At 39.8% G+C, this 12458-nt stretch overlaps 1 protein-coding gene across 8 annotated transcripts in view; it reads right to left on the reverse strand.

Annotated features, from left to right (window-relative positions):
* Positions 1–4807: 4807 nt before the first annotated feature.
* Positions 4808–12458, reverse strand: part of HAUS3 (HAUS augmin like complex subunit 3) — a 250406-nt gene continuing 242755 nt past the window's right edge. For 7 of the 8 annotated variants that reach the window (XM_059721496.1, XM_059721499.1, XM_059721500.1 and 4 more), the window contains 2 exons: positions 7841–7902; positions 4808–5840 (listed from right to left, as the gene is read on the reverse strand). In XM_059721496.1, the coding sequence (XP_059577479.1) occupies positions 5772–5840; positions 7841–7902 (131 nt within the window). In that variant the 3' untranslated portion in view covers positions 4808–5771. Of the gene's footprint in view, positions 5841–7840; positions 7903–12458 lie in introns of those variants that run through there. The other variant, XR_009459687.1, reaches the window with a different exon arrangement.

Genomic DNA, 12458 nt, shown 5'->3' on the forward strand with positions numbered 1-12458 from the left:
GCTTCAAAAAGAGATAATTGCCCTGAGTACACAATCAGTGAAGGAGGAATTTCCACAGGTTAAAAAACCCCACAGAAAACAACAGTGCAGAAGTGGACACGCCTCCAACCACTCCTATTAAAGAAGCTTCACTGATGTGTTGCTGAAATTGCAAAACCATCTGATACGTTTGTAGAGAAAGGGGGTCTTGGGCCACCTAACTCTGCTCCAAAGTCCTTTTCATGCCGGACACAGATACTAGTGCTTACAGTTTGCAGACGGCATTGACAAAACACCTAGAGAAAGTCATCACTTACTGTAATAAAGGGCCTATGTTCTTCAACAAAAACGTTAGTATTCTTGTCTGTGGTAATGTAACATGTTAACCACTAAGAAAGTTTGTGGTCAGGACTGTGTTTCTCCATAATGGGGTTTTATATTCAGGCATCCAGGCAAGGGGGAAAATTGCTGTGCTATGATTTCATACTCACACACAAGACTGGGAACAAGCTTGGTAATCCTGATGCCTTGTCCCAGGAATTAGTTGTACAATTGGTTGTATAAGGGAATGAATGTTCTGCCAAGAAGATGGTGGTTTCCTTTCTTCCCATAACTTGCAGAAGGGCAAATGTTCCTGTAATGGTGGATATGCAGTTCCAGAAAAGATTCCCAAAGAGACATTCCTAGTACCAGAATAGTACACGAGCAGAAAATCAGTTGCCAAGCACAGCCAGCGTGGAACATGTTATCCTCTCCGAACAGGTCAGAAAAAGCTTTCTGGTCACAATGGGAAAGCTTAGACTTTAAAGACAGAATAGTATATAGGATCTAGGAAACATCAGTAGGTAATGGGTACTATTAACAGCTTACTTTATGTTGAGAAAGGAGTTTCAGAAGTTATGGTAGGATTTTAAAAGATCTGGATGTTTTGGGGTTGTAAAAATCTTATCCAAGCTATGAAAAAATTATATTTTGTAAATACCAGGCAGCAGGGAGAGATTTGCGAGCAAGACTGATGCTGGCTTTGCAAAGAAGGAAGTCGCTAAGGCTGAAAGAGGCTCATCACAGGCATCGCTCACATGGACTCTAATGGAGCACATTGCTGTTAATAGGACTGAGACAGAGGTGTGCAGCAATCAGTATTTGCTGGCAGATAAGGACAACTTCACAAAATGGCCTGGGTCTTGCTCAGCAGGGAACCAAGTCTCTGCAATAGGAGTTAAAGTGCTAATGAACAAATATTTCAGTAGAGTTGGAGTCCTGTATGCAAAGACAATTGTCGCAGGGTGTGGGGTCTGGATGCGGTGGCCTGGGGGGGAGGCAGCAGCCAGACGCAAAGCTGGTCCAGCTCCATGGGACCCCCGAAAGCGTGGGGCCTGGGGCAGTTGCCCCAATTCACCCCTTCCTAGGGATGGCCCTGCCTGTATGGGTTACACATAGATCCATTGAGAAACATTGTGAGATTTTACGGGTTCACAAAATCTACTGCCCTCCTCACAGTGTGAGCATTAAGATAGATAAACCTTGCCAGTACTGACCCACAGGAATGAAATACTGGGTCCCAGAATTAAACCCATGAGACAGCATAATGTACCAGGGACAGGACTGTTTCCAAGACTGAGACAGAACCTATGGACATTGAAGCTGGTAGAGCTGGGAAGAGACCCGGCTTTCCATTAAAACAAGATGAGCAGCACGTGCCTCAGCCAGCAGATTTCACAAAACCAACAGGCATTCCTCTGAGCCTCGCTGAAAGGGCTCACTTCTGGGGAGGAAAGGAAGTGGGACAGGGAAAGCAAATGTAGATGGCAGTGAAAAGTGGTTGAGCCAATGATGTGAAATTTTCGGGTGGAAAAGTACTGTAAAAATAAAAATAATTTATACAGTATCATTTGTACTTTGTTGAATCAAGACTGTCCAGTTGATGACCCATGACCCAAAAAAGGAGCAGTATGTGGCCCATGGGCCTTACACAGCCCACAAGCAGCTAACATGTGGTGGGGGGGAGGTTGGGGGTTTGTGTGCTGCTAGTGCAGTCTGCAGCCCTTACTTTTCTTTGCAAAGCCAGCATTGTGTTTGCTGCACCAGTTTTCTCCTTATGAAGAACGTTTACAGAAGAGACACTTTTTGATAGTTTGGATAAGGTTTTTACAACCCCAAAATGTCCAGCTCTTTTAAACTACAGATATGCACAGGATACACATGTGTGTAGGGATTCCACTGGATATTCTTTTGTGAAGGCTTGTTTGTCTGAGAGAAAGGAAGATCCAAGGGCTACGGACAGAAATTACATATGAATTGGTATAAGTGATCGGAAATTGGTTCAAATCTGTAACACAACAGAAGTTCAGTGCACATAAATCACTTTCAAAATGGCAAAAAAAAGCTTTAAGATAAACCAGGATAGATGTACAGTAAAAGTTGTGTTAACTGGCACTTTATTAGCTGGAAAACTCTATTATCCGGCATCCAAGCAACGCAGTAAAAGCGAAACTGGAAGTACCACTTCTGCGGGACTTCCCGTTTTGCTGCCACGAGCTGAGATTTTCTTTGCCACTTTTTTGGCCCATGGCCCAGGGCAAAGCAGCCTGCATGGGGCCCCTCTCCCTGTCCCCCAGCACACTGATGCCAGGGAGTGCGCCAGACGGTGCACATTTGATAAACCGGAATATTTGATTAACTGGAATCGCCCATTCCTGGGGGATGCCAGATAACGGAGCTTTTACTGTAATATCAGACTTAACTGATTTAGGTTAAGTAGGTTTATTGAACTTCTATCCCAGATTCCCTCCAGAGTTAAGTTACCTCACAGTCCCCCAGCATCCCAGGATGCTTTGCACCTCCTCTGCAAACCCCACTTCACAGGATGGTTGGAGTTAGCTCTGGTCCAAGCCATCTGTTCCAGCTGAGCAGGGAGGCGTACTCTAATGTCTCCCAGCTTCTGGCCTGGGTCACTGCAGGCATGTTGCTGCAGTTCCAGAATCAAAACTGAATGTCTGTTCACTTGCTTATTGGTTCAATCTACGCAGCTTAGACTAATCTGTGAGGATTGAATCGATTCAGCCTTGGGTTTTTTGACTGTCTGTACTTAGCCAAGAAGCTGAGAAGGAACACAACCATGAAGCCTCAGACAGCCTGAACCAGAAGAACAGCCAAGCTATAAAAGAGCTTTCAGGATAATTGCTGGCTAGCAAGGAGCTTGAGGCTGTGAGCAAAGAAATGGTCTTCTGCTGTTTGGTTTGTGCTGGGCTCAGGGAAACAGGCCTTTGTACACTTTGGTAAATAAAACAAGAATGCAGCATGGAAGTTCCTGATTCTGCCATCAATATTTCCTCCTAATGGAGACATCATAGTAGCCTGAAATTTGGCTAACAGTTTCTGTGCCAAAGGGTAACAACTAAATTGTAGGACTTGAAGAATAGCTTTCAATTATGAACCAAGGGGTTGCATTTAAATATAAGAACAGGTGGAGTGAAAAGCTGTACATGAACCTGTAATCTGTGTGTTCCCTGACTTCTCTATAGCACAAACTTTGCTCTTCAGCCTGCAATTTGTTCTACAGGGCTGGGGGGCTGCATCTACAGGTGATTCATTGAAATCAGTGGAGCTGTATGTTTATGCAAGGCTCTGCCAACATAGAAGTGGCCCTTAATGCTTGATTTAATAGTTTTAAATGCAATCACTGATTTTTTGTTAAGATCTAGAGTATGCCTGGTATTAACAACTCCAGCAGTGACATAGAACCTAGCTCAAAAATGTGCTTCCCAAGGATATATCTGTATGGCAATACCACAGAGAGTGCAAGCTCTTAAAGTTAGCTGGGCATTAGAAGCAGCAGACCTGTGTTAGCACAGAACATTTGTATAGGATGGTTTGGATAGGATGATCCTGGCTCAGGCAGGGGGCTGGACTAGGTGGCCTGTGGAGGTCCTTTCCAGCCCAACTTCTCTATGATTCCATGGTTCCCCATGCTAATTAGCTGCCCTAAGAAGTAGGTTCTATTAGCTTGGGCAGAATATGCCACACCAATGGGACAATACAGCTTCTAGCCCCCAAAAGAGCTCAAATAACTACATGTGGCATTGCATTGTGCTGTGAGGATGCCAAAAATGGCATACAGAGTTAACTGGAGATGCACTGGAAGACCTAGAGAACTTTAACTGAAACAGACCTTGCTGCTCTATTACCAATTGAATGTTTGACAATTCATTCATAGTGCATCATGTAAAGTTGTACTGCATATCAAATGTATATAAAAATAATCAATCTGTAACCAGCACAAAGGAGAAGAAAATTGGCACAACTTCTTTCTTGCTGTTGAAAATAAAGAGCCAGATCCTCAGCCTGTGTAAACTGGCAAAGGACCATAAAAGTCAGCGGAGCCGTGCTGATTTACCTCAGCCAAGGATGTGGCCCATAATTACAGTGTGGAAGGCTCTAACATTGTGTACATGCCAGCTGCTAATTTTAAAACTGCTAGAATCAGTTTTTAGAAACAACAACTGACTCATTTTGGCTGACAAGTTAAGCATGATTAATATGTAGCAAGATAAAAATGAAAATGAACAGCTTACTATGCATCACAGTTTGATCTTTCTGCGCTGTGCAAAATGGTTTAATTTTAATGATACAACGTAAAACAGCTACCAAAACAAGGGGTCTAAAGCTGAAACGATTGTACTGAAGCTTCAGTCATTTGAGGCCAAATTCTGTAAAGTACTAAGCATATCTTGGAAGACTCCATATATGTCCTCAATTTCCAGTTATGTTAGAGGGGCTTGGAGATACCTGTAGCTCCCAGAAGAATAAAGAGGGACAAGGCTTTAAGTAATGCTGCAATAAACTTCTCATTTATTGAACAGGACCCAAATAAAGCCAAAATATCAATAACAAAACATTAAAACATAAAAACAAGTCAAACTTACTTTAAACCATAAAACCACACGACTTTAAACCATAAATAGACTTTATGATAAACAAATACTTATCAATATATCTGTAGCTTAAATAATACATTAGGCAAATATGCCTGTTACAGTCCCCATTAACACCCTAGCATATGACTGGTTTACTGCATATAACTTGAGTTTAAAGATAACCATGCCTAACCAGAAACAGGGTTTTCAAAAAAGTCTTAAAGCATCCAATATCTGTCTATTTGTTCTTATTAAAACACTTACAGACAGTTAAAGGTTGAAAAATAATTTGCTTCTGAAGAAAGCTTTCCTAGATCTGTGGAAGATGTCATCAATACGTTATAAACGTTTTCGTCTTTGGACATTTGCACGTTCGGGGCCTGTAAGAAACCTTGTAAGAAGCAAACGGACACCTTACTCAAACATTATCAGCTAGAATGCTGAACGTAACGGCAGAGCAACTACTGATATATTTAAAACTGTATCGTTGGCAGGATTTTCAGTTATCCTGCACTCATAGAAGCATCTGACAAAATATTTAATGTTAAGCCTGTGTCTATGAATTAGATGAATGTTATGCTCCCTGAAGGGTTAATATTGTCTTGCTTCATTTCTTACATGTAGTAATTTAGCTCTGAACAAAAGCAGCTCCCTGCTGGTTACCTTGGCTAAAAGAATCACAATGAACTGGTAAAATCCAGTTTTATCTTACTGCTGTTGCCTAGGGCTACAGACAAAATGAAGAAAAAAAAATTCACATGCAGAGTATTAGGTGCTTATGAAAGATCCTGCAGAGCTGTTGCCTAGTGATTCAGTGAGGAATCAGCACAGGCCAATGAGGTGTGCGGGTATTGCATACCGTCCCTGATGGCTGGTTTACATCTCCTGTAATTCTGTCATACATCCCCATGATTTTCCAGTGGTGAGAATCACTTTCAAGGGGACCTGTCAATAAGATTTAAAAACAAACAGGTCAATCACATATAGCAAGATTATTATTGCTATTGCTTTTCCTATTAGATGCTGATAAAAATTGAGGCTATAAGCCTAACTCATCTGAAATATCTCAAACCGCTGTAACTTGTTTAATTACTGCTGTAATTAATTCCTAACTAAAATGCTATAACCTTTCGGGCTATCCTTTTCCTTTGGACATGCTCATATGTTTCACTGGACTAAAGAAAGTCCCTTAATGTGCAAATGCCCCAAACCAAAACAGTCCTTACACTGTTTTATAGCCCTATTCAAAGCAGATGCCAATACTACAGTGTTTACAGTGTTACAACATTGGCAACAATATCATAAATATACTGTGCTTTTATCATGTATTTTTCTTTTTTAAATTTAATTTGCAATCACTAGTTCTCTGTTCCAGGAATAAAGGTTTTCCGACATGAAAGCTGCCTCAGTAACAGGGACTGTACATTTTGGAAAAAAGCCACTTCAAAGATAAGGCATCCTTTCTCTCAGCAAAAAAAAAAAAAAGGAGTCTCTCTCCACTATGAATGCATGTGCTGTAGTTCAGTGACACTTCCTTCTCCGTATTAAATGGATAATATTCATATTAAAAGAGCATTTGGATAACTATGAAGTAGAAGTTAGGTATGCGCAGAAGCAGAGCAGAGGCATTTTACAAAAATTTTACCGTTAATCATCTTCATCTTGCCAATCCCAGGAGCATTATCCTCATTATATGAGGAGATAAAAACAAATCTTAACAACAACACAGATTCTTGTTTTAATGAACCCAGAATTTACTCTACTGAATCCACCATCAAATTCAATATCTGGCCATTGCCACTGATCCATATCCGATGATTCAGGTGAGGGTGAAATACCTTCAGAATGCATACAGCCAAATATGCATTCTGCATGGAGAAAAATGTCTTCCTGATCTCCACAGAAGGTTTGTGTAAAATATAGATAATCAATCTCCTCCATATATCTGTAGATGTTATTTATCCTTGATCATCAAATACTCCTAATCTTTTAAAAACCCAGCGATCCCTATTGATTTTAAATAGGTTGTTGCAATGAATAGTATATACTGACTATACTCTTGTCCAAAGATTGATTTTCTTTCACCAGTTGAGACGTTACTAGTCATTAACCCTGGAATTTGCAATTCTATTCTAGAATTTGCTGTATTTGATCAGGTCAAAAGTCTGTCTAGTCCAATGTCTTGTCTCTGAAAATGTCTATTCCCAGATACTTTAGAGACAGGTGGAATAAACTGTAGTTGGCAGGTGTGGAACATTTTGCTTACATGGACATTTTCTTAACATCTGCCAGCTAGCAGTAAGTTTATGCCCTGAACATGATTTATACCCTACACTTTTGTAACCAGTTGTTCTCATTATCTGGGTAAGTACCTGCCCTTCTAAATTCTATTATAATTCTATTATAATCTATTTACCAATTATAAACTTAACTTTCAATTTCATTGACTCTCCAAATCCCAACTCTCTTGTTTTTGCATTATAACGGGTAACTTAAGTAACTGTGCTGGGGCTTGCTGATCTCTGGCATTTCCCAATATTTCAGTTATAGTTATGAAATTTTCACTTATGAACTTTGTAACTTTAATATACTTTTAAACTTATTTATAAGCAATTACTGCAATGTACTAAAAGTAGAAAAGAATAATTAAAAACAATTATGAAATGAGCGATAAGAGACTTGGTGGCAGCACTATGGAAAAGGATCTTGGGGTTTTGATAGGTCACAAACAACACGAGTAAGCCATGTGATGCGGCTAAAAAAGAGAGAGAGAGATGAATGCAATTTTGGGAAGCATCAACAGCAGTATTAGATGCAAGACATGGGAGATGATAGTGTTACTCTATTCAGCATTGGTGGCACTAAAAGTGATTGACTATACCCTACAGGAGCCAATATGATGGAATCACTAGCATAAATGTAATTCAATTCACAATTTTCCATACCTTCAGTGGCACTTCTAAGGCTTTGATTTGTTGCAGAGATTCCATTGTTCTTTTTACAAGTGCTAAAATACAGTTAAAGAAGGTTAAGTACATACAGCTTTAACATCTTAATTAGAACTTGCATATAGAAAACAAAAAATATGTTGCATAATACTTCTTTGCCTGATGCTGCTTAATGTACCCATTGCTAATTGCTCAGATTGTTCTTGTATGTCAAAAAGAAAAAAAAAAGTGGAAATCATTATGCTGTGAAAGAGATTTGGTACTTTTTAAATAAAAATGAATAATATTCAGTTTATAAGCAATTAATAATTTGAAAGAAAAAATAAAGGAAACATTATTTAATATTTATAATGTGTGCAATTTAAAAATACTCTTTGAAACCTGAAACACCAGAAAAATGAAAGTGGGGCACATCTGAGAGACGTTTTACATCAATATAGAAACGTCCAATTGCTGCAATTCTCAGCCCTACAGTTTGGCATTTCTTGCCTGAATAAGTTTGGTAAAATTTTAAATAAGGGAAACGTCTTACAAGGCCTTAAAAACAGGTTCCAGAACAAACCAAACATGACCACTGATCATTAATCAAACCACAATAGAAAAATCTCAGCTAGATTGGAGCTACCTATTGTATGGACTTAAGAGACCAATGACAGATACACAAGACTGTGTGTGGGATAATTAGACTGTTAAGAATCTAAATGCTAATATTTTACTATGATTTATGAGAACTTAACTGGATAGCCCAGACTATTAAAGTAACATATCTAAGTGTCAGACTTCAAGACATTTGCTTGAGACCATATGGCAAACGTCTTCTGCTTAACATAATAACTGTCAGCATTTGGTTCAAATCTCTTATAAAACAATTAATTTCCTTTCTACTCATTCAGGGAAAATTTGCTTTTCCAGATCTTGATCAATTATTAATCATCTGATAATGACTCAATGTATTAATGGCGTAACACATTTGTTAAAGCTATATTTGATTTTGCCCAGTCCCTAAATCTCAAAGGTTTCATACTGGAAGGAGCTATTCCTCATTACCCAGTCTCAAGAGATTCTTGTTAAACACCAGCAAATCCTCAGTGGAGTTGTGCCAGTTTATGCCAGTTGAAAATCTGACTCTGCATTTTAGATTGTTTATTATATTTATAGATCCTGAAACCTCCTCTGATGTCTTCCATTTTTTAAAGTTTTGCCTAATAACTCTACAACATTGTCTACTTCAGTCTACTGCTAGTGAAATATTAACTTACGCTTAAGCTGTTCGCACCATACTCATTTTAATGTCTTGCCCTATTACTATCCGTAATTTGAATTGTAAAGACAAGACTCCAGCATGCACAGAAAGTTGCTCCCTGGTTTTTGTTTAGACTGATAAAATGTGCAGTTCAAGGCTCCCATATACTTAAACATTTCTATTGGTTCCTCATTCATTTTGATTGCCTATTTAAAAACCCTCCAGAGACTGCTTGATCTAAACTCATGGGTTCTGCTTCTCTAAATTCTGCTTGTCTCTTTTTTGCACTGGCCTTTTCTGTTTCTCCAAAAAGTCCAACCAGCATTGTAGTAATGCCCTTCACTTAATCTAAAGATGTCTTTCTATGTAACTGTCTTATTAAATTAAACACTTAATGTCAGCTGAAAAAAGTTATGTTCACCATATCTGCTCTGGTTTTAGCTCTCCTCTTTAAAATCCCTTTGAAAATTCATTTCTTAAAACTCACAAAAAATAAATCAATAGTAATTAACTCTTACCTTTTACGCATAATAAAGCAACATAAGTAGACCCTTAATTGCTAAGGGCCAGATGTAATTTGGTCATGAAAGTACTCACACTTAGGCATTACAATGTTAAAACTTAGGCACCTTGACTCAAGAAAGCATTCCAATTTGACCAGGTTTAAAAACTTCTTAGGGTAATATCTTTTATTGAACCAACTATGTCGTTGGGATACAGTGAGATCAGCTTTTGAATATAAGACATTCTTCATCAGGATAAAGCTTGTCTAATTTTAGTCCAACTGCATAGTTGTTCCAATAAAAGATACCAACCTAAGACGGTTTTGCCTATCACTTAATTTCTAGACAAACATGTCTAAAACATCACTCTTGCACTACTAGGTTTAAGTGCATACAGAGTATGTGGAGATGTAGCCTATAGGAAACAGGGTCTCCTTTGAGCATTTGTGCTCTGCTAGGATCCAGAATCCTTTGAACCTCTTCTGAGTTCAGGCATCTAACTGACTGGTGTTGGCAATGACCACTTTTCCCATAGTAACTTAATGGACAGAATGCTTGCTCAGGATGTTGATCACCATAGCCTGCAAGGATTCAAACCCACATCTCTCACTTCCCAGGAGAAAATCCTAACAACAGGCTCCAAAGCAGAACTCCTAGCACTGGTTGTGTGTTTTATGCTAGATGGCTGTCCATTAAAAGCAGCAAAGAGCCTGGCAGCAGGGACCAGAACCCAGATCTTCCCCTTTCCTCCACTGAGTGCCCAAACTATTAGGCTACTGAATCCTGCTCTCTTACTTATTTTCCTGTTGGCCTCATGAGTCTTCCATTCTTGGATGCTCAGTTTCCCAGCTTCAACTGCAAGACTTGAGGATGCTCCCATCCAGACTAGTCTGTAACCTGATGGTTAGGACAAGCGATGTGGGTTTGAGTCTCTCCAGCCTGAGGAAGACTTAAAACACAGGTCTCGCACTTTCTTTGGGCTCCACCATTGTCAACGTTGAGCTGCACTCGATGTTGCTGATGCGAGTCAGGTGTGCTCTGAGCATGACTAACAGGTCAGATCCTTCTGGAGACTTGATGCTAGGGAGGTACTTAATCTGGATTTCAACAGAGCTAGGGCGGGAGTTGGGTGCCTCAGTTACTGAGCTGGATCATTTTTAGTTATTGAACTAGACCATTTCTGAGCGTTCTCAAAACTCCAACCTAGAGGCCTTCGGATCTTTGAAGACCAAAATATAGGAGAGAGTCACTGAGCATTGTGAGCAGGGGCAATACAAGCTGTCTGAAACTGAGGCCACTTTTACCTGAATTCCTTTTAGACACCTACAGAACATATCCAGATCTGGTGCTAAACGACCTAAACTAAGTAACCATGCAAACATATTCTATGGTGGCCATTTTTTACCCCCTCCCCTCCCTACTGCACATCACTTCACTTTCCTTATCCTCTATCTTTTCAAATGAATACATCTTTCATCCCCCATGGCTTACAGTCCCAAATTACTGAGTATTCATTGATATTTCAGAAACATTAGGTATGTTATGTTGAAAATATTTTATGCTGTCATTATTTGGCAGAGTCCGTGAAAGTGAGATGGTAAGGAGAATAGACCATGAAGGAACTGAAACGTTAACATCTAGTAGGATTTTCTGGTGATGATTAACATAACTATATTTATTGAAAAATGTATAAATAGGCATAAAGAGAAGGCATGCATGCCTGACGTGGAACAAAAGCTTGTCTATGCCTACTGCACTGAAGAAACTGTTCAAAAGCCTGTATTCATGAGAGCGTGAGCCCAGAATTATACCAAGTCAAGTGAGCCCCATTATGATTGTTGGGTGGTGGCTGTGAAAGTCTAACTTTTTTCTGAAGGCCAAATCCTCTTTCTCTTTATTATTTTGGCCTTCTTTTGAACATGTGCACTTTCCTACGTAGCTGGCAAGCTTCCCATTAAGTGACTCAAAATTTTAGCTGAGTAAGTGATGATTTCATTAAATTTGGATGTAATCCATAACATTTTTATTCCCATCCAATTGTTTTAAAAATCCAAGCTATTTTACTTTAGACTTGCAATAACCACAGGCAAAATCTTGACTTCTCAAACTAAGTGAGATTTAGAATAAAATTAACTTTCTTCTCATTTTCCTGTGTGTATGCATGTGGGGGAAGGGGGGTTGGTTCTCTCTCACTTGAAACAACTGTGTTAAAAATGTTTTCCCTTTTAAAATATTACACAAGCCTCTACATAGAATCATTGAAAATGAGGGCTGGAAGGGACCTCAGGAGGCCATCTAGTCCAACCCCTGCTCAAAGCAGGACCTGCCCCAACTAGATCATCCCAATCAGGGTTTTGTCGAGCTGGGCCTTAAAAACCTCCAAAGCTGCAGATTCCACCACCTCTCTACATAACCTGTTCCAGTGCTTCACCCCCCTCATAGTGAGAAAGTTTTTCCTAATGTCCAGGTTAAACTGCCCTTGCTACAACTTGAGACCACTGCTCCTTGTTCTGTCACCTGCCACCACTGAGACAGCCCAGCTCCATCCTCTTTTAAACCCCTCTTCAGGTAGTTGAAGGCTGCTATTAAATCCCCCCTCAGTTTTCTCTTCTGCAGACTAAATAAACCCAGTTCCCTCAGCCTCTCCTCATAAATCATGTGCCCCAGCCTCAAGATCATTTTCATTGCCTCCGCTGGACTCTCTCCAACTTATCCACATCCTTTCTATAGTGGGGGGCCCAAAACTGCACACACTACTCCAGATGTGGCCTCACCAGTGCTGAATAGAGGGGAAGAATCACTTCCCTTGGTCCACTGGCAATGCTGCTGTACCGGTGCATGGGATTCTTCCATCCTAAGTGTAGGACTT

The sequence above is a fragment of the Alligator mississippiensis genome, chromosome 2, assembly GCF_030867095.1.
Source record: "Alligator mississippiensis isolate rAllMis1 chromosome 2, rAllMis1, whole genome shotgun sequence".
Classification (NCBI taxonomy): Eukaryota; Metazoa; Chordata; order Crocodylia; family Alligatoridae; genus Alligator; species Alligator mississippiensis.